Source organism: Anolis carolinensis, unplaced genomic scaffold (assembly GCF_035594765.1).
Source record: "Anolis carolinensis isolate JA03-04 unplaced genomic scaffold, rAnoCar3.1.pri scaffold_7, whole genome shotgun sequence".
Classification (NCBI taxonomy): domain Eukaryota; kingdom Metazoa; phylum Chordata; class Lepidosauria; order Squamata; family Dactyloidae; genus Anolis; species Anolis carolinensis.
In genome coordinates, this window is record NW_026943818.1 from 20,359,878 (window position 1) to 20,383,072 (window position 23,195).

At 42.8% G+C, this 23,195-nt stretch overlaps 1 protein-coding gene across 3 annotated transcripts in view; it reads right to left on the reverse strand.

Annotated features, from left to right (window-relative positions):
- The window catches only part of srrm3 (serine/arginine repetitive matrix 3), a 64,652-nt gene that overhangs the window by 12,577 nt on the left and 28,880 nt on the right, over positions 1-23,195 (reverse strand). For all 3 annotated transcript variants that reach the window (XM_062960262.1, XM_062960264.1, XM_062960263.1), the window contains 9 exons: positions 19,727-19,828; positions 14,838-14,972; positions 14,570-14,650; positions 14,141-14,170; positions 13,418-13,486; positions 10,924-10,959; positions 9,847-9,897; positions 9,546-9,650; positions 8,156-8,333 (listed from right to left, as the gene is read on the reverse strand). In XM_062960262.1, coding sequence (XP_062816332.1) covers positions 8,156-8,333; positions 9,546-9,650; positions 9,847-9,897; positions 10,924-10,959; positions 13,418-13,486; positions 14,141-14,170; positions 14,570-14,650; positions 14,838-14,972; positions 19,727-19,828 — 787 coding nt within the window. The remainder of the gene's footprint in view (positions 1-8,155; positions 8,334-9,545; positions 9,651-9,846; positions 9,898-10,923; positions 10,960-13,417; positions 13,487-14,140; positions 14,171-14,569; positions 14,651-14,837; positions 14,973-19,726; positions 19,829-23,195) is intronic.

Sequence of the window (23,195 nt, forward strand, 5' to 3'; positions counted from 1 at the left end):
TGTAGTAATTACTGTATTTACGAATTTAGCACCAAAATATCATGATATATTAAAAACATTGACTACAAAAATGCGTTGGATAATCCAGAACATTGGATAAGTGAGACTCTACTGTACCCCCAAAATAGCCAACTATCCAGCGTTGGCTGAAGAGTTTGGGTTTGGAGATAACCTTGATGTTATTTCAGAACTTTTTCTAGAGCTCTCCAAGACCCTGAACATATTTGGAGGACTTTGGAGAAGAAACTCTGATTCGATATAGAAAGCCCACCCTTAGAAACCCATTTTAGGGAGATCTCCCAAGTACTAAATCTATTTGGGGATCGGGCTTTTAAAATCTAGGATAAAATCTCAAGCAAAGTCATCGCAATCCCGACATGGAGGCCACTGGCCACAACTAAAATGCTTTGGGATGGGTTATGTAGAAAACAGTGGTTGACCCCGAACTCTGTGCTTTGTTATGTTTCCATCACTCAATTCCTGTCGACCTATCTATGCAACGTATCGACAGGAGGTTTATTTTTCCAGTGGGAAAGGACTTATAGAGGGATACATTGAAATTCTGCATTCTGGTTGACGGTGAGCCACATTGGAAGGGACACAAAGGACATGCTGTGGGGTCCCTGTTAGTGAAGCGATGGCCCCGGGGCTCAACCGACGGCCAGGTTGCCCTTTTCCAAACAGCCCTCCACCCGAGTCCACCTGAAGCAAGTTAGCAATCCGTCTACAGACACAGATACCTACCAGAGAGACACCCTACGGAGGCTTCAGCATGAATAAGAAAACAAAAGGAAATCAGTATATTTGGGTTGAAAAATATCATTTTCCGCTATCTACCCAGCCCCGGACTTGGGTTGCAGTCGGGACAATACATCCCCTCCCTGGAAACGTCTTGGGGATACAATGACATTGGTGGGAAAGAGCCGATTTATACCACAACGAAGGAAGGAAATGGTTCTCAAACTCTTCCCCCAACGCTTGACGTAGTGACACCACGGTATAAGAATGAAAACGTTTCACTTTGACTATAAAGAGGCCGAGTTGCATCTCGGATCTTGTGGCACTATTGTCCTGTTGCACGCCAAAGATCAAAACAAACCTATTGCATTCGGTCTCCTCGCTTCTAGTGACATACTAGAGATACTAGGGGTTTTGGGCAGCATTTGGAGGGCTGCCTGTTCTGCAGGCATGGCCTAAAATCTCAGGAATCCCATCCACAAACCACAACCGTGGGGCCTTCGACTGCCCAAAGCCCCTATTTCCAATTTGCTTAATAGTCAGAGATTCCTGGAATTGGAGGGCCGTAGTGTGAGGAGGCCTGGTCTACGTCTCACAAGTCTATATTTATCTAACCACGATGGCCAGGGTTTCGACAAAGGGAAGATAAGGGCATCTCCTCCAACGGTTCACAAACTGGGACTTAGTTGACCAATAATGTCAGGAGAAAGGAGCCAAGAAAGAAGTTAAATTGAACTGAAATCTTATCCTGGGAAGGTTTTAGGGCCTTAATTTATAATAATATATAATAATATAATATATTGTATATACATATAATATTGATAATACAGTAGAGTCTCACTTATCCAAGCTAAACGGGCCAACAGAAGCTTGGATAAGCGAATATCTTGGATAATAAGGAGGGATTAAGGAAAAGCCTATTAAACATCAAATTAGGTTATGATTTTACAAATTAAGCACCAAAACATCATGTTATACAACAAATTTGATAGAAAAAGTAGTTCAATACGCAGTAATGTTATGTTGTAATTACTGTATTTACGAATTTAGCACCAAAATATCACGATATATTGAAAACATTGACTACAAAAATGGCTTGGATAATCCAGAGGCTTGGATAAGTGAGGCTTGGATAAATGAGACTCTACTGTAATAATATTACAATGTAATGATATAGTACAATAGTAATTTAATGTTAGTATTGTACTATGCTAATAATATAATGTATTGTATGTGAATGTAATTTGTAAGCTGCTCTGAGTCCCCTTTGGGGCGAGAAGGGCGGCATATAAATGTAGTAAATAAATAAATAAAGAGGAACTCATTGCGGTAAAATTAACCAGAAGCATAGTAGCAAATTAGAGGACTTCGATGGGGTTGGTCCCATTCAATTGTATGGAGATATTGCCAAGTGGGATCACTGGTTAATAACAAAGTGGGAAAAAGTTGTAGAAGAACTGTTCCACAGAGAAACGTGTTTGGCACGGGGTTTTTTAATAACAAAAATGTGTTTTCTACACTGACAAAATCATTTTCTGCACCTCAAATGTGTTTCTTTTTGGGGAGCAGAACAAAGGATGTTGAAATGCCAAGGAAAACAGCGCAAAAATAATAATAATAATACTGCCTGAAAGAATACTGTTAGGAAAAGCCACTTTCTAGAACAGGAGGGAAACAATTGGGAGGATTCCTTCCGACGGGGAGATTTGCATGACAAATCCCAGCATCTACCAGCCGCTAGCCATTACAGCTTTTTCATCCTGGGATTTGTAGTCCTCAATCCAGCGGCTAACCCCAACTCAAGGAAACTGGTGAAAGTGACTGCTGAATGGCACGTTAACACTTTTATCCATTGGCTTTAATTCGGACTAGCCCCCAGATTTGGAACGCGAACCCATGGAGGAAGCCTATTGGAAAGCGGCAATGGTATGAACAAGAAAACGGAGATTGGAAGGGAATGCTGACAACAGAATGGCTGAAGAAGTGAAGGATTTAGAGCAGTGGTTCTCAATCTGTGGGTCCCCAGATGTTTTGGCCTTCAGCTCCCAGAAATCCTAACAACTGGGATTTCTGGGAGTTGTAGACCAAAACACCTGGGGACTCACAGGTCGAGAACCACCGACTTAGAAAGACCATAAAAAGAATGACAGTCAGTTGCTCTCATGTCACTGTGGCAATGAATCCATGCGAAGCTTTATGAGCTCTCCAAGGTGCTGGAAGTAATCTGTAACTAGGTTCAGCACCATGGACAGCTCTGTTGAAGCCAGGGAATGGATTCACAGCATCGGGTTTTGCTATTCCTCCTTGGTCTTGTGTGGCTTGGGATTTACAGCCCAACCTTTGGCATAAAAGGAAGTCTTTCCTATTTCTTTCTGAGTCACTTGGGCACAACGGAGAAGCTGCTCACCCCAATCTTCTCTTTCGGTTGGTTTCCATGTTTGCGGAGAGAACACCTCTCTGAGGAATCTCCTCCAGCAAAAGTAGGCCATACGATTACATGGTTATGGCACCATTAATTTTAATTGAACTAGGAGTGTTAAACTGGTTGATATATCTTCACCCAATAGTATTAAAGTCATCCTTCCACCAAAAATAGCCGGACGTGACTTTAGTAACATGCGGGGTGAAACACGTGATTTTTCTGACCATGCAAGGATGGCTTTTTAAATTCACGGCTGGAATTAAAAGTTATTTAAGAACTCTAGTGTCTCATTTTCTCCCTTTTAAGCCCTTTGTGGATGTTCCTTTGGTAAAGTTGGCTTCTTGGGAAAATTAAACCCAAATATGAGGAATTATTCGGACAATGTCTTTTACATGAGGAAAAATACAGAATTTCTTTGCAAACGTCAAGATTTCAGAATCAGACTGGAATAATAAACATTGGAGGCTATTTTCTCAATCTTTCCCCACCGCCTTCTGCAAAATCTATAAGCTCCAAATCCATATGAAACCAAAAAGGAAAGGTTAGTTTTGTTTCCACCGTATGGACACTCCCTTCATTGAGCAATGCTTTGATGGAGGACCTGTTTCACGAGCAGACTATTATTAAATAATAAGAATAATAATACTAAAACCACACAGAGGAAATCAAATCAGTTGGACATAATTATACAATTTATGGAAACAAACACAAAGATTGAAGAGCTGAGAAACACACAGAAATGCATTCTACAACAGAACGAGGATATTTTTCTTGGAACAAAAAATAATAATAATAAATAAAAAAATTACACGGGGGTAAAAAAAAAGAAGTAATAGTAGAAGAAGAGAAGCATGACTTTGTAGCTAATCGTAAAAATTAAAAAAAATTACAATTCAAAATTGTACAGAGCCACCAAAAAGAGACAAGCGTTAGAAGAGAGAACAGGAAGAGAGAGAAAGGAGAGCGAGAGAAAGCGAAAGAGATAGAAGAAGAGAAAGGGGGAAATAACATTTAATCAAACTACGGTGCTTTTGAACAGGCTGATCTGTAGAAGTGAACGTGCGGAGGGAGAGAAATACCTACCTTCGGTTTGGTCAGGAATGCAATAATAAAAAAAGAAACAAGAATCTCCACATTTTGGAGGGCAGAATGGGAAAAAGACAAGGACTCTTTTTAGTATTTTGCTTCAGACCTCTTTAGTAATCAACTCCCCTCTTTTGGGAGAAACCCTTGCCTCTAGGAAATCGTCTTTTGGTAATTTATTCTCGCTTTTCGGAACCCAACTCTCATCTTTATGGAAGAGATTCTTGTCTTTGGGAAATCATTTGGAAATCTACCCTCATCGGGTGGAAATCAACCCTAGTCCTTTGGTAATCAATACTCGTCTTTGGGAAAACAGCCCCTGTGCTTTGGAAATCTACCCTCGTCCTCTGGAAATCTACCCTCATTCTTTGGATATCGACCTTTGTCTTTTGGAAATCTACTCTCATCCTTTGGGAATCTACCCTCATCTTTTAGAAATCAACCCATATCTTTTGGAAATCTACCCTCATCCTTTGGGAATCTACCCTCGTCCTTTAGGAATCTATCGTCTTTTGGGAATCTACCCTCGTCCTTTGGGAATCTACCCTCGTCCTTTGGGAATCTATCCCCTGTCCTTTAGGAATCTACAACCATCTTTTGGAAATCTACCCTCATCCTTTGGGAATCTACCCTCGTCCTTTAGGAATCTATCGTCTTTTGGGAATCTACCCTCGTCCTTTGGGAATCTACCCTCGTCTTTTGGGAACCTACCCTCGTCCTTTGGGAATCTACCCTTGTCCTTTAGGAATCTATCATCTTTTGGGAATCTACCCTTGTCCTTTGGGAATCTATCCCCTGTCCTTCGGGAATCTACAACCATCTTTTGGGAATCTACCCTCGTCCTTTGGGAATCTACCCTTGTCTTTTAGGAATCTATCATCTTTTGGGAATCTACCCTTGTCCTTTGGGAATCTACCCTCGTCCTTTGGGAATCTATCCCCTGTCCTTTGGGAATCTACAACCATCTTTTGGGAATCTACCCTTGTTCTTTGGGAATCTAACCTCGTCCTTTGGATATTTATCCTCGTCCTTTGGAAATCTACCTTCGTCCTTTGGAAATCTACCCGTGTTTTTTGTCAATCTACTCTCATCCTTTGGAAATTTACCCCCGTCCTTTAGAAATCTACCCTCGTCATTTGGAAATCTACACTCGTATTTCATAAATAATTTGCTAATGAAATTTTGTCTCGCCATTTTGCCATTGAGGCAGATTGATTTTGTATTTTTATTGATTTTCCTTCACCTGTCTATCAATTGTATGTATAGCGATCTGTTTCCCCCAGTTGTCTACATAGCAGCAGCCATTGGAAAAAAATAATAAAAGAAAAGGAATATATAAATATATAAATATAAAGATTTCTATGTAACATTTAGCATTGTTTGTCAAAAGAAAAAACTCCCAAAGAGCATGCAAGAAAAGCAGAAGATGAAAGCAAAATATGTTCAAGAGATATATATATATATATTTCGGGGAAGTGGGGTCTGTTTGTGTCAGAGAGTTTAGAAGTGACCCCATCAAAAGAAAAGGGAGTCGTAGTGTGTAATGAGAGAGAAAGAGAGAGAAAGAAGAAATATAGAGAGAAAGAGAAAAAAAGGAGGAAGGGAGGTAAGAAAAGGTGAGGGCATAGCAGAGAAAGGAAACAATATAGGAAGCCAACCGGCATGAAAAGAGGACAAGAGAATAGAAACAGTCCATTTAAAAGGGAAGTCAACTTGTGGAGTCAAATATGGCTTCATTTGTACGGATTGCTTGGCGGGTATGCTTCATAGGATTCTCTTGGTCCTCCAACACAACTCTATGGATTGCGGAGACCAGGAGTGAGCTATTTACATGGAGTTTGGTCATATACGCAGTCGATATGGAAGTCTTATTCGTATTAATTTAAGGGTCGCCATCATGTTACAACTCTATTGTGTAATGACGGAGTGATTGATGCACCAAGGCATCAAGCTGTTTCAATTGGTTGCAATGTGAGGAACACAATCAATCCATCGATCAATCAATCAATCAATAGATTAAAGGTGATCAATTGGGTTCATTTGGGGATTTTCCAAGAAGTCGTTTCAACTGCTTCCATGGAAAAGTTTGGGTTTGGAATCCCCTTTTGTTGGGACAGTTGTCTTCCCTTTTAAATGCGAAATCTCAACAGACGACAAAGCTCAACGATTGTAAAGAATTTAAATTGAGATGCCAGTGCATTTCTTAAATCAGCTGGGAAGATTCCACAAGAACACACACACACACACACACATACAAACCCCAATATCAAAATAAAAAGGGGAAAAGAAGAAGAAATCATATATTCTAGATCCATACGACCACAGAAGAAGAAGAAAAAGAGGGGAAAGAAAGATTGAGAGAGAGAAAGAGAGAGAGAGAGAAAGAAAGAGAGGGATAGTTTGCATTTCTGTACATTACAAAAAAGAAGAAACGGGAAAGAAATACGGGGATCCAAAAGGCTCATATCCTCCGGCCACCCGCCCCCCCCAACCCACCTTCCCTGCTTCTGCCAAAGAAGAAAATGGAACATTTACATTACTACCTTTCAGACGGGAGGCTAAAGAAAAACACAGAGTGGGATTAAAAATAATATTTTTTTTCCAGCAAAAAAAGAAAAAAAGAAAGAGAAGTCTCGTAAAAGAGCACCCGCCACAGCCGTCGATACCCAAAGGAAAGGGGGGGATGATCGTTTTTCTCAGGCGGAAAAAGAACGGGACAATTTGAGGCGTTCGCTCAATAGGGTTGATAGCCCAGATGCCCAACAAGTGCTAGATCCGTTCCAGGTTTTAGTGGGAACTTACATACAATCTGACCCACTGTTTCTTTCCAAACCAGGCTTGAATGCATCCTTCCAAGGAGATCTCCGAGGTTCTGAACCAGATTCCAAACCAGTTTCAGCACCTTCGAGAGCTCCTTTGAAGCAGGCCCAGGCTTCACCAGCGCCAGCTATTTACGAGCACAACGCAATGGAGAAATGTCCATTTGTTGTTGTTGGGAGGTTCGAGTCATTTTTGAGCTATGCTGAAGCTATCACAGGGTTTTCTGGGACTGGACGGTGATGGTTTGTTAGAGTCGTCCAACAGGTTTTCATACAGAGCTGGAATTTGAATTCTAACCCAACACTCAAACTATGACACTATGTAACACGATTTCCCTAGTGATTTGCTGTTCTAGGATCCCCCAGGATCCTCAGTTCCCTGGGGTTTCCCAGAAGACTCACATCTCTAAGGGTTTGTTCCTCCAAGGCATGGCGTAACAGAGCTTCTTCCAGACTTGTGGTCCTGTTTCATAATAAGAAGCTCATGCTAGAAATATGGCCCCAAGATCCTGTATCAGTTGGTAGCCTCCAGGTCATCCTTTCCAGCTTAGGATAGCTCCAAAGTAGCTCTCCAAAGTGCTGAACTCACGAAGGAATATGATTCAGGACCTTGGAGAGCTAACCTTTCAATTGTCCTATTTCCTGGCCTCTAGCGACTGGCGGGTTTCTCCCAAATCTGTTTGTGAGCTGAACCTAGAGAGTCCTCAATGCAATAACTGCTGACTGGGAGGGAGATATTTAAAAATGGCAGGGTGGGCAATACGGACGTTCGGCACATACATCCCATGTTTCATGGTAAACCAGAGCCTCAGTGAAAGCACAATCCCTTTCTCCCAAGTCTTAAAAAGGGAAAGGGTCTGGAATGGGGTAGAGAGTGGAAAAATAAATGATTTCGGAGGGATATAAAAATCCTTCCCAATGTTTTGTTTTCCCAGGCTCTGGGGATGGGCAGGGAGAAAGCGAGGGTCTCCATGGAATCGAGAGACCCCTTTGGCAAATCTCGAAAGACGGAAGTGACGGGGCGGGCAAGGATGGGCATCTCTGGAGAAGGAAGGACGGGGTTGAACCGGAACGGAGACAGAAGTGTCCGTACCTCCTGCTTTCTCTCCGCGAGGGCCCCGTGGCTGTGGCGTCCGTTCTGGGCACCGCCCTTGTGCCCGTTCTGGTGTGGGGTGGCCGATCGGCTGTGGCCAGTACAGGACGAGGATGGGCTGCGGCTGGACCGGGGGCTGGCAGCCTTTGGGCCTCCCTCTCTGTAGCCGGGGCTCACTCTGCAGGCAAAAACGGACAAAGAAAGAGAGTCATTCCTTCCTCCCTGGGTCCAGGCTGACCTTCATATGCAGCTACTAGGCAGTTCCTCAAATAACTGTATTCATAGAATCACAGAGTCACAGAGCTGGAAGAGACTTCATGGGCCATCAGTCCAACCCCATATAGCACTGAATGAAACATGTAGAACAGTGATTCCCAAAGTGGGCGCTACCGCCCCCTGGTGGGCGCTGCAGTGATCCAGGGGGGCGGTGATGGCACCTATTAGGACATGGGGGCGGGGCCAGTGAAAGGGCGGGGCCTCTTCACAAGTGCCGGAGACAGGGCTGAGAATCTATATCTCTCCTGAAGCGCTTGTTGAGACACAGAGGGCGGAGCTAGGGAAGGGGGCGGGGCTTCCTTCCAAGAGCCTGAGACAGGGCTGAGCCTCTATACCTCTCCTGAGAGGCCTTTAGGACTAAATGGCGGGGCTAGGGGCAGGGGCTGAGCCTCTGTATATGTCCCCTGAGGCGCTTGTTAGAACACGGGGTCGGGGTATAGAGGTTCAGCCCCGTCAGGCACTTGGGAAGAAGCCCTGCCCCCTATGTCATGGCAGGCACCACAGGACAGGGATAGAAGCTCAGTCCTACCTCAGAGCTCGTAACTCCACCCACCCCAGTCCTGGCCCCGCCCACCTCTCCCTCCCAGCCCTGCATCTTGGACTAGGGGAGAGGCTCAGCCCTGCCCTCTTGAGCAGGAGCTACAGCCGCTGAGTAATATTTTTTCTGGAAAGGGGGCGGTAGGCCAAATAAGTTTGGGAACCACTGGTGTAGAATAATCACAGGATGTCTTAAACCTACACTTGCTGATAGGCTCTATAAGCTAGCTGTCATTGCCCCCCTCTCCGATGTGCAACGGGAAGTTGTTGCCAATTACAAGAGAAATAAAGCTGAACACTGTGAAAACCACCCACAGTACGGCTATCAGCTTCCTCCCAGTAGAGTTAAATCAAGGAAAAGTTTCATGAGAACCGCCTCTCCTCTTAAGGTTCCCCCAGCAACAGCAAGAGTATCCCCCTGGGCAGATAAACCAGGCAATCCCAACTGGATGGCCCCCCATGAGGGTCTTCCTCTAGGGCCAAACAGATAACTGTTTAAAGCTACAGACAATGCAGTCGCTGTTGCCCGTTTAAATAGCATAATCACAACGTAGGACCCTGACAAGGGCAGCCTTACCTGCTGGTTGACTTGCAGTTGCTGTAGTTGGAAGAGAGAGAGGTGCTCCGCGAACTGCAGCTGCTGCGTCGGTGGGACCGCCGGGCCGAAGACTCACTGTGGGACCTGGAAGGGGACGGAGAAGAGCAAGGAGGCATTGAAGAGCCAGGGAAGGCCTAGCAGCAGGGCTTTCTTGGTGGCCGCACAATATGGTCTCGCAAGGCTAGCGACAGGGCTCTGCTTGCCTGTCATTTAGACCACTGCAGCCTGGTTTGTGCAGGATTTGAAGGGGGGACTTAGAAGGAACTTAGAAGGAACAAACCTTTTCCGGTCTTTGTTTTTCTCTTTCCGTTTGCTCTTGGGACTCCTGGACCTACGAGAGAGAGCAGAAAACTGAACACAGAAGGAAAAAGAGAGTCCCGCCTTCCAGAATCCTTTATGGGATTTATAAAGAGGATCTTCCAGAACCTTAGCTGGATTGGAAGAATTATTATTTTCACCAAGGGAAAGCAATACAGAATGGAAGAGACAGAGTCCAAAGGAAAACTAAGTTTTGGGTGGAGAAATGATTTTAATGGTTGGTATCAATGGAAAATCTGGCATTCTTTAGAAGGCAGTTCCAAAAATCCTTGTGCGGGTTGATGAATACTGGGCTTAAAACAAGTTCTCCAAGGAGAGGCGGAAAATGAATAAAATAATGGGCACACTGGGTGCCGTGCCAAAAAATCTCACCCAGCATTTGGAAACAATAGACATTGACAAAATTACGATCTGTCAACTGCAAAAGGCCACCCTACTGGGATCTGCACGCATCATCCGAAAATACATCACACAGTCCTAGACACTTGGGAAGTGTTCGACTTGTGATTTTGTGAAACGAAATCCAGCATATCTATCTTGTTTGCTGTGTCATAATAAAATAATAATAATAATAAGAAGAAGAAGAAGAAGAAGAAGAGTCGGAAACGACGATCCAGCATATCTATCTTGTTTGCTGTGTCAGACTATGTCATTGTGTCAATAATAATAATAATAATAATAATAATAATAATAATAATAGACTCTTCCAAGTCTATGTTTCCATGACAAGGTGACCCTTAGGGCATGGAACTCGTAACGGAAATGGAAATCTTGCCGAACGTAACACTGGCTAAATGGTTACATGGCAGGCGGTTGGACTAAATGGCCCATAAGGTTGCTTCCAACTCTATGATTCTATTATATGATGCTATGGTCCAGGGTTGGGACCATGAATTTTGGACAGAGGACACCATTCCTATCAATATGGCCTTTGGCCACAAGTGGGTGCCATTCCCCTCTCCAGAGATGGACCTTGCGAAGGAGGGAGACCATGAAAACTGGCAGAGAACAAGGGGGAATGGAGGCTGTTCATTCTCACCTGTGTCTCCTCTTCTTCCGGGATCCAGATGTAGACCTGGCGCACAACCAGCAAGATGGAAACAGAAAGGGAGAAAAATATGGAGATGCTCATCTGTTTCAAAGCCATTTCTCCAATGTCTCAACATGAGCCACAGTTTTGTGTGTCCACGTGAAACCTTGAGATGCTTGCTTATAGCCCTGTCCTCCAACCCCTCAATGGCTTCTCTTCTTGAGGCAACCACGGTAAAAACGGCCCTTGTTACAAGTCATGTTGTTGAACTATTTGGAACTAGAGATCCCTTTTGCATGGAAAGCATGGAGCTGAGCACCAACTCTTTGGAGGCATCTTGTTGGATATCATCCTGGACTACACAAGTCTCAGTTATGTAGTGGATAGGATCAGACTGAGGGAACCCTCTCTATATATATTCCAAGCATGTCTAGATAGGTCTTTGCTGATTTCCCTCTGTTGCTTTCCTGTTTACATCCACTCCCCACATCGTTGTTATAGTAATGTGAACCCTTTAGGGATGAGGCAACTTCCTCTATCTAGATTGGAATGTTAATTGCCTCAAAGGCTTGGACCATGTGGTCAGGCATATCTCTTCCTCCTTTGTCTTCTACCTGAGAAGGACACATTTTGCCCACTCTCCTGGCAAAATGTAGCTATTTATATATTTTGTTATTTTTACCTACTTACCATCCTTAGTGCTAGCTTAGAGAGCTAGTTAGCTCCAAAGCCTTTTCTATCCACAATGGATTTCTTTTTACCTCAATAAATGTTTTTGAACTTTCAAGGAGACTTTGCAATCCTTTGCCATCTTAAGAAACAAAGGCATCTCCAACCTCACCATACGTAAGTTTCTGCTGCTTATGAATCGTGGTTCTGCCACTCTGCTGTATTTTTGAGGAATCACCCCCGAAAGAGGGTTATTTTTTAGTCTAACCGCTCAATAGATTCCCAACACATCTCAAGAGGATTCTGGTTCTCAACCATTTTGTGGCTACCTAATGGTATCTCAAGACACTTCCAAGAGATGAACGTAGGACCTTTGGAGCATATAGGACTTCTCTTCATGCTCAAGGCCCCATAAGTCCCAAAGGCCCAACATTTAGCCTTCCACCTTCAAAGAATTGGAGATAGTGAAGGGACTAGGGCTATGATAATAGTGGAAAATATCAGCTAGGCCTAGAGTTTTATGTCCACTTATATACTGTATAAGTACTGTTTGGAAGCAGCCTTGAATCCCCCTCGGGGTAGAGAAAGGTGGGATATAAATATGATAAATAAATAAACGGAGCTAGCCAAAGCAGAGAGCTCAGTCAAGGGGAAAGTTCAAAAGGAAATGCTTAGTAACAAGCAGGAATGAGGGATAGGAGAGGGGAATTGGAAGAAAAGCAGTCACCGAAATAGTGATAACAGCTGGCACCAAGAAGGGAACAAAGAAAGAGTTAGAGGTGAGGCATACATTGGAGAACTTTAAAACTGAGCTGCGTCTCAGTATTGTGACACTTTTCTCATTCACCCGGCAGGGTGATGTGATCAAATAAACCTGTTGAATGCTCTCCTTGCTTCCAGTGTTTGAGGTTTTGGGGATACTTCATAAGAGAGGGACACGGCAGCGAGGCCCCAATAGTATCATACTTTTGGGCCTCACAACACCCTTTGGTAGATATGAGGCTTTGCAGTCCAAAACAAACTCCCTCTCAGGTCTGGGTCCATACTGATCTTGTTTAGACTCTCCCCCTTTTGGATCAGGATTTATTTCTGTTGGGAAAAATGTCATCCTGTACTGCTTAAGTCTCTATGGTTAGATAGGAAGCCTAGAAAAAGAGTTAGGGACACCTTCCCCAGTTCTATGCAAGCTTTGATTAGGCTTTACTATTGTTTCCTCCCTCATGTCCAGTTTAGGTCAACCCACCCCTTTGATGTTTTAGAAATGTGATCTCTCCTAGGGCTTTGACATAACTTCCCCAATTGGGCTTTTGGAATGTTTATGGCCCTAGAGAAGAAGCGACCCACGAGGCTTGGTCGCCATTCCTGCTTCCTGCTTTGTTCCAGAGAGAGGACGCACTCTGTCCGCTCTACTAGCAAGATGTAGCTATCTATACCTTTGTTATTTTGATCCGTCTATGTGTATTAGAACAGGATAGATTAGCTAGTTAGCTCCGAGCCTTTTCTATCCATCAATGGATTTCTTTTTACCTCAATAAATGCTTTTAAACTTTAAAGCTAACTTTGCATCCCTTTGCCTTCCTGAAGACAAAGAGGCCTTCCAAAACTCACACTGTGGGTAAGTCTCACTGCTGCATTTTTCTCTGCTATTTTAATGGGAATTTACCTCATAAAGAGGGTGATTAGAGCTTAACGGCTCTTCAATTCCTAACAATTTTGTCTTCCCCCCATTGACCCTTCTGCTGGAGGAGAAGGAAGTATACAAAAGCACTGGATGGGAAGGGAAATTGGGAAGAATGACCATCCAGAACAGAAGGCCCCACCTAGACCGACTTACCTCTCCCTCCGGTGTTTTTTCCCCGTCTTTTTCTTCTTTTCCTTCCGGACCGAGGAAGAGCTATCTCCACTGCAAAGAAAAAAGGCGAGGGAGCAGTCAGTTGAGAAAGAAAGAGGACGGGTCAAGCATTGATCAATACTGAGGGACATCCAAACACATTGAGCAAGGTTGGGTTTCAGCATGCTGAAAATTGCTAGGTGAAGTGGCCCACCATGATGTCACTGAGAGAAAGCAAGGGAAGAAGAACAGAAAGAAAAAGAGAGAGAGGGAGAAGGTATGTGGGAAACAAAGGAAAGAAAGAGCCAGAACGTTCCCATGGAGACATTGTGAGGAAGGTCTTCTCAAAGCTGGAGAAGGGAGAAAGTAGGTGGGCAATGCTCCTAATGACACCCAGGCAACACTGGGATATATTTTGGTATGTATATGTCTGTGTGTGTATTGTCATTGGTGGCATTCTTTCCAAAGCCAGGACAAGCTTTTTCAGAAATGTTGTTGGTTTTCTCCTAGTTGAATACATACATACGCATCTCCAAGGTTCTTCATTGAGAAGACAGTGCATAATATTACGCCCACGGTTAGTGTGGCAGTTGGACAATGCTGCTCTTTTAGAGGATGGAGATGTTCCACAACCATCAAATACAATGTACATTGTATGGATGACACACAACAGGGATCCATGCACAATATGCAGTATACTTTATTCCGAGAAGGAATGTGACTCACCTGCGTTCTGATCCCGGCTTCCGTTTCTTGCTGTGGCCGCAAGGGAAGAAGCAGACAAAGCAAACAGTAAGGAGAAATCCTTCATTTCCTACAAAAAGGTTCTCTACGTTCCTTCAAGACCAGACCACTCTCCAATGCCTCCTTATATGCTACAGATAGATTCCTAGGTTCTCTATGTTCCTCCAAGACTAGACCACCCTCAAATGCCTCCTTATATGCTACAGATACATTCCTAGGTTCTCTTAAGTTCTAGACCACTTTTGTAGACTATCATAAGCTCTGAACGTATCTGAGTTTGGAAGCTAAGCAAAGACAGGCCTGGTAAGTGCTTGGAGGGGAGACTGCTGGGAAGAAAGAACAGGGATGAACAGCCACAGTCAACGATTGACCTCTCAATGCTGGACGGGAGACCTTCGTGGGGTGACTCACCGGCTCCGGCGATGACCCGATTTCTTCTTCTTCTTCTTTTTCGGAGGGGGAGAGGTGGAGCTACTGGATCGCCTCTTCAGCCTATGAGAAAAGAGGAAGAGGAGTCTGGCAGCATTGGCCAGGCCTTTGCTTCTAGAAACATATTTCCTTGTGTCCAAGTTCCCACCAAGAAGAGTCAAGGAGGCATCAATCATTGACTTGGGCCCCACTGGCAAGCCATGCCTGGCCATGACCCGCTGATTCCGCTAAGGCACCTGGAACGGCTTACCTGTATTCTCGGTGACTGCTGTCATCTTGGTAACAGTCGCTTGTACAGTCCCACTGGAGTGGGCAGCCTTCCCCGTATTCTGTATACTCTCTCGCGTACCCTTCTCCGTCCTCTGTGTGATGATTTTCTATCATTCTGTCCAAGGAAAAAGGACAAGGAGATGGAGAAGGAGGAGATGGAGATGAGTGTGATAGGAATGGAGATGATGGCGATGGAGGAAGGGAAGAAGGGAAGAAGGAAGAAGAAGAGATGAGATAAATGAGGAGATGGAGATGATGGAGATGGAGGAGGGGAAGGAGGAAGGGATGGAGATGAAGGAAGAAGATGGAGGAAGGGAAAGAGTAAGAGGAGGAGATAGAGTTGATGAGGATGATGGATATGATGTTGAAGGATGGGAAGAAGGAGGAGATAGAGATGGAGTAGGAGAAGGAGATGGAGATGAGTATGAGTATGATGGAGATGGAGGAGGGGAAGAAGAAGAGATGGAGATAAATGAGAAGATGGAGATGATGGAGATGGAGGAGGGGAAGGAGGAAAGGATGGAGATGATGGAGGAGGGGAAGAAGGAAGAGAGGAAGAGATGGAGATGGAGGAAGAAGGAGAGATGGAGATGAGGATGATAGAGATGATGGAGGGAGGAAGGGAAGGAGGAAGAAGAGGACATGGAGTTGATGAGGATGATGGATATGATGTTGAAGGATGGGAAGAAGGAGGAGATAGAGATGGAGGGAGAAGGAGATGGAAATTATGCAGATGGAGAATGAGGAGGAGGAGGAGATGATGGAGATTGAAAATGAGAATGAGGAGGAAGAGAAGGAGGAGGAGACGATGGAGTATAGAAATGGAGAATGAGAATTAGGAGATGGAGAAGGAGGAGAGAGAAATGGAAATGGAGAATGAGAATGAGGAGAAGGAAGAGTACAAGGAAATGGAGATGATAGTGACGGAGATGGAGGAGGATGAGGAAGAAGAAGGGGAGAAGAAGGATTTAAATCACTGCAGGAAATATACATATACATATAAGTAAACTTAAACATGCACATACATGTACACATATATAGGTATTCTTCAGCACTCCTTCCCCTTGTTTGTGGGGCCTTTGACCCAAGCATGGCTGCATTTATTATTTTACTCTATTTATTGTGACTTGTATTATTTTCCTGTATTTATTATTATTATTATTAGGGCTCCGGGCTGTGGCGCAGGCTGGAGAGCAAGCCAGCTGCAACCAGCTGCAATGAATCACTCTTCATTGAGTTCGAGGCCCGCTCGGAGCCTATGTTTGTTTGTCTTTGTTCTATGTTAAAAGGCATTGAATGTTTGCCTATATGTGTAATGTGATCCGCCCTGAGTCCCCTTCGGGATGAGAAGGGCGGAATATAAATGCTGTAAAATAGAAATAAATAAATTAATAATAATAATAATTATTATTATTACATGTACTATTTCATTCTATTATTATTAAAAGGATACATAAGCACATTTACGTTGGAGAAGATGAGAATAATGATTTGATCAGAGGTGGACAGTCTTATCTTAAATTTGAGCTTGATGTAAATATTCAAAACAATGCTGTAAATAAATAAATAAAAACATCTAACCTACTGATGCCTCAATGAATGTAATTTTATTGGTATCTATTTTTATTTCTGAAATTTACCACCCTTGGCTGATACTGGAGTTGATGTTTTCCCAGTTTTTTTTGTGATAAAATTAGGTGCCTCAGCTTATATTCGGGTCGGCTTATATGGTAAATAAGATGTGATTCTATCCCTTTCTCTCTGTGTGATTAATATAAATGACTACATTAGTATAACCTCTTCTCTGTCTCTTCAAAGGAGAAAATACAAAGAAGAGACTGCCGGAAGAGGCAAAACACCCTTCAGCGGGCGACGGCCCCACGAGGCATCCCTCTCTCTTTTTCAGGCATCGTAACCCAATTACCAGCTGAGTGAATAATTGGACATTTTAAAGGAAATGAACCCCGGGATATTTTGGCTCAGCGGAGGAGACAAGAGGCTGAAGGAAAAAACAAGAGAAGGAAAATAATATGTGTTTGAGAGACAGCGCTGGAGAGAGCTTTGAGAGATGGACCATATTGACTAAACCAGAGGTCCTCAAACTTATAAAGAAGTCTGAAGGATTTAAACAATCCTTCAGACTGTTGAGGGGCCGAATTATCATTTGAAAAAAAAAATAAGAAAATATCCCTATGCACAGTGCATATGTCTTATTTGTAGTGCAATACAACAATAACAATTAAAGAACAATACAATATTTAAAAATGAAAACAATTTTAACCAACATAAACCTATCAGGATTTCAATGGAAAGTGTGGGCCTGCTACTGGCCAATAAGATAGTCAAGTTAATTAGGATTGTTGTTGTTGTTGTGTGCCTTCAAGTCATTTCAGACTTTGGGCGAGCCTAAGTCTAAAATTATTTATTTATTTATTTGCTACCTTTATTTATTACATTTATATCCCATCCATCTCACCCTGAAGGGGACTCAGAGCAGCTGTATGTACATACAATATATTATATTATCAGCATAGCACAATATTAGCATTATATATTACTATATTGAACTATACCACTATACTGTAATATTACAGTAGAGTCTCACTTATCCAAGCCTTGCTTATCCAAGTTTCTGGATTATCCAAGCCATTTGTGCAGTCAATGTCTTCAATATATCATGATATTTTGGTGCTAAATTCGTAAATACAGTAATTACAACATAACATTACTGCTTATTGAACTACAGTAGAGTCTCACTTATCCAAGCTAAACGGGCTGGCAGAAGCTTGGATAAGCGAATATCTTGGATAATAAGGAGGGATTAAGGAAAAGCATGATTTTACAAATTAATTGAAATCATTGACTACAAAAATGGCTTGGATAATCCAGAAACTTGGAAAAGCGAGGCTTGGGTAAGTGACTCTACTGTACTTTTTCTGTCAAATTTGTTGTATAATATGACATTTTGGTGCTTAATTTGTAAAATCATTACCTAATTTGATGTTTAATAGGCTTTTCCTTAATCTCTCTTTATTATCCAAGATATTCGCTTATCCAGGCTTCTGCCGGCCCATTTAGCTTGGATAAGTGAGACTCTACTGTATATGTAATATATAACATATAATTAATATTATTATATGGTATTATTATTAGTATTATATTGTATAACATTATAATATTTTTATCAATATTATATGTATATACAATATATTATATTATTAAAACTGATATAAAAATATTATATTATAAAACTAAGGGCGGGGGCCAGGTAAACATTCGGAAAAAACTTGGTGGTCTCCTCCTATGGAGGTTTGTCAACAGGAGCTGGATGGCCATCTGTTGGGAGGGCTTTGATTGTGTCTTCCTGCACAGCAAGGGGTTGGACTGGATGGCCCTTGGGAGTCTCTTCTAACCCTTCTATGATTCTGTGTCATAAAGTCCCTCCTGTTTGGACATGTCCTACTCCTGAGAGTTGAGTAAGGACTTCATTCCAGGTTTTTCATTGTGACCAAATGTGACCTCATTTGTTTTATGACTTGCTTTATTGTTGATTGATTTGTTTTATTGCTGTGTTTTATATTGTTTGTTTTGCCTGGGCTTGACCCCATGTGTTGGGAATCACCCTGGACTACTCAAGTCTAGATGTACAGTAGAGTCTCACTTATCCAACACTTGCTTATCCAACGTTCTGGATTATCCAACACATTTTTGTAGTCAATGTTTTCAATATATCGTGATATTTTGGTGCTAAATTTATAAATACAGTAATTACTACATAGCATTACTGAGTATTGAACTACTTTTTCTGCCAAATTTGTTGTCTAACATGATGTTTTGGTGCTTCATTTGTAAAATCATAATCTAATTTGATGTTTAATAGGCTTTTCCTTAATGCCTCTTTATTATCCAACATATTCGCTTATCCAACATTCTGCCGGCCCATTTATGTTGGATAAGTGAGACTCTACTGTAGTTAGATAGATGATAGAGTTAGATTGAGGGAATCCTTTCCCTGTTTCCAAAGCATGCCTAGACAAGCTTTACTGTGTTTCACTCTATCCTGTGTATGTCACATCCCTTACTTTGAAGTTAGTAGAAATGTGAATCTTTAGGGACACTAACTTCTCATTGGTCAGAATGTCTTTTATGACCCCAATAAACTGGACCATGAGGTTGGAACTATTTTGGTTCCTTCTTCTCCCTTTGTTCTTACAGCTAACAAGAAGCATCTCGCCATCTCTCCTGGCAAGATGTAACTATTTAGATGTTTGTTATTTTTCCTTTCTTATTTTTCCTTAGAAACCAGTCTAGAGTAGACTAGACAGCTCCCAAGCCTTTCTATCTACAATGGAATTCTTTTTACCTGAATAAATACTTTTTGAACTTTTACTGAGACTCTGCAGTCCATTGCAATCCTAAATGGTCAAAGGCTTCTCTTTGCTCGCCCCGTGTAAGTAACTGATGCATTTGAAAGCTTTTGCTTTTGCTACTCTGCTGATTTTGGTGGAATCTCCCCCAGAGAGGGTTAAATTGAGTCTAACCGCTCAGAGATTACCACAACACTTTCATGGAACCCAGCAAGCGGATGGAGATGCAGCCTGGAAAAGGCACTTTTCGGAGCTTATGTTTACTCCAAGCTAGCAAGAAGGAGGTCTTAAATATTCAGTGACTCAGCCCGGTCTATTTCTATCCTATTCTATTCTCAAAGTGGGAGGAAACCAGAGCGAGAGCATAACATTTATATGTTAAATACAAGACTGGACAATGCAACCGGGAATTGGTTGAACCAAATTGAACCCAATAGCAGCTCCTCTCTCTCTTCTTCCTTGGAGAAAAGGGCTCTTTTTCCCCAATGCATTTGGTACTCACATCTGGCGCCCGTGCTGGTCTTCGCGGGTGAGCACCCCTTCCTTCTCCATCAGCATTTGCCGGAAGGTCCCAACCTTCTGCCGGATCTCCTCTTCCGAATACCTGGAACCCAAGACGAGGGAGACAGAGAATGAGAGGCAGCTATCCCTGAGTTACAAACATCCGATTTCAAAGGATTCACACTTAAGGACTGAGACAACAGAAAGTGAGAGAGGTTTTGTTAACAAAGACAAATTGGACTTCCCTTCCCGGAGGATTTATGGACCCATTGGCTTGGCTTCAGTGGTTTTTCCCGACTCATTAACTCTGAGTTATGGGCCCAGGTTCAAAAGCTAGAAAGAAGCCCGTTGCAAAGATCATCTGGGGTCAACCCGCCAGGATTTATCGCCAGGTTGCAGTTCTCTGGGAGTTTTTTTCTTTTGGACTGCAACTCTCATCTTTCCCAAGAATACCATATGGGAGGCCGCACAATTCCCACCTTTAATTTGTAAGCCTCGGAGCAACAGTTGCAAGGGGAAGGCTAAGGGTCAGTCTACACTGCCAAAGGAATCGATATCACTTCACCTGTCACAGCTGTGGAATTATAGGAGTTGTAGTTCCAATATACTTGGTGTAATTGTGACCGATACATGAATTCTTTCTCCCTTCTCCAGCTCTTTGACTTTTCTATATGTAGAAGTAGCTAATCCTTTCTTGCTATAGGCTGCCCTCTTGTGGTTGCATCCAAGCACTGCATATATGCATCTGTAGAGGCCAGGAACTGATCCTTTCTATCTATACACTGTCCTCTTGTGGCTACACCTGAGCATTGCATACATTCATTCCTAGAAGCCAGGAGCTGATCCTTTCTATCTATAGACTGTCCTCTTGGGTCTGCATCTGAGCATTGCATACATACATCCCTAGAAGCCAGGAGCTGATCCTTTCTATCTATACACTGCCCTCTTGTGTCTGCACCTGAGCACTGCATACATGCATCTCTAGAGGCCAGGAACTGATCCTTTCTATCTATACACTGTCTCTTGTGGCTGCACCTGAGCACTGCATAAATCCGTCCCTAGAGACCAGAAGCTAATCCTTTCTATCTATACACTGCCCCCTTGGGTCTGCATCTGAGCATTGCATACATTCATTCCTAGAAGCTAGGAGCAGATCCTTTCTATCTATACACTGTCTCTTGTGGCTGCACATGAGCACTGCATACATTATCCCTAGAGGCTAATAGCTGATCCTTTCTATCTACACACTGCCTTCTTGTGGCTGTATCTGAGCATTGCATACATTCATCCCTAGAGGGCAGGAGCTGATCCTTTCTATCTATGCACGGTCCTCTTGTGGCTGTATCCAAACATTGCATACATGCATCCCTAGAGGCCAGGAGCTAATCCTTTCTATCTATACACTGCCCCCTTGGCTGTATCTGAGCATTGCATACATTCCTCCCTAGAGGCCAGGAGCTAATCCTTTCTATCTACACACTGCCTTCTTGTGGCTGTATCCGAACATTGCATACATTCATCCCTAGAGGCCAGGAGCTGATCTTTTCTATCTATACACTGCCCTCTTGTGTCTGCACCTGAGTACTGCCTATATACATCCCTAGAGGCCAGGAGCTGATCCTGTCTATCTATACACTGTCCTTTTGTGGCTACATATGAGTACTGCATACATATATCTCTAGAGGCCAGGAGCTGATCCTTTCTATCTATACACTGTCCTCTTGTGTCTGCACCTGAGCACTGCATACATACATCCCTAGAGGCCAGGAGCTGATCCTTTCTATCTATACACTGTCCTCTTGTGTCTGCATCTGAACATTGCATACATTCATTCCTAGAAGCCAGGAGCTGATCCTTTCTACCTATAGACTGCCCTCTTGTAGCTGCACCTAAGCACTGCATACATACATCCCTAGAGGCCAGGAGCTAAGCCTTTCTATCTATAAGCTGCCATACATTTATACATTGATTTTTATGTCCATGTAGTTTACATGTTCGTGGTGAGGTGTTTTTAAGCTGTGTTGTGCACCGCCTCAAAGAGAGGCGGCTAAGAAATAAAACATCATCATTATTATTATTATTATTATTATTATTATTATTACTACATAGACTGAGATAGAAAGTGGCTAACATTCAAAAATGGATTGGTCCAGCCACTGTGAGTTTGAGATAGCTCTCCAAGTGCTGAATGTCCTTTGCGCCATTGGAACTCAGGACCATGGAAAGCTGAGTTCGAAACCTTGAGTAGATGCATGGACTATCGTCATCACAGGCCTTTCTGACAGCCAACGGGAAGCCGCCAAGGCCCTGTCAATCTCCCATCAGACAAGGCTGATAATAATCGGCAACAGGCAGAGCCTTTCTTCTGGTTTTTCGAACCCATTGGGAGCACCCCAGGCTCCCTCCTAATGAAGGCATCAATAATTCCTTTTCATCTAACTTCAAACAGTGCCGGGCCACATGTTTTTTTGGAGGCACCAAGTGACTCATTACAGGAAAAACACTCAGCTTGAGCTCATAAGATACAAGGAGGGAGAAAAAAAGCAGAAAGAGATGGCTTTGATGGGCTTCTGTCAGGAGGGATCGGATGGTGTCTTCCTCATGGCAGAAGGTGGTTGGACTTGGGGTCCCTTCCAGCTCTAGGATTCCATTATTATTATTATTATTATTATTATTATTATTATTATTATTATTATGGTTAGCAGAGCTTTGATGGCCACCTGTCAGGAGGGATCGGATGGTGTCTTCCTCATGGCAGAAGGAAGTTGGACTGGATGTCCCTTGGGGTCCCTTCCAGCTCTAGGATTCCATTATTATTATTATTATTATTATTATTATTATTATTATTATTATTATTATTTTTACGGTTAGCAGAGCTTTGATGGCCACCTGTCAGGAGGGATCGGATGGTGTCTTCCTCCTGGCTGAAGGGGGTTGGATTGGATATCTCTTGGGGTTCCTTCCAGCTCTAGAATTCTATTATTATTATTATTATTAGTTGTAGTAGTAGTAGTAGAGCTTTGATGGCCATCTCTCAGGAGGGATCAGATGATGTCTTCCTAATGGCAGAAGTAGGTTAGACTGGATGTCCCTTGGGGTCCCTTCTAACTCTAGAATTCTATTATTATTATTATTATTAGTAGTAGTAGTAGTAGTAGTAGAGCTTTGATGACCATCTGTCAAGAGGGATCAGATGGTGTCTTAGGGCAGAAGGAGGTTGGACTGGATGTCCTTTGGGGTCCCTTCCAGCTCTAGGATTCTATTATTATTATTATTATTATTATTATTATTATTATTATTATTATTATTATTATTATTATTAGAGCTTTGATAGCCATCTGTCAGAAGCTCTAGGATTCCATTATTATTATTATTATTATTATTATTATTATTATTGAGCCCCGGTGGCGAAGTGCGTTAAAAGCGCTGAGCTGCGGAACTTGCAGACCGAAAGGTCCCAGGTTCAAATC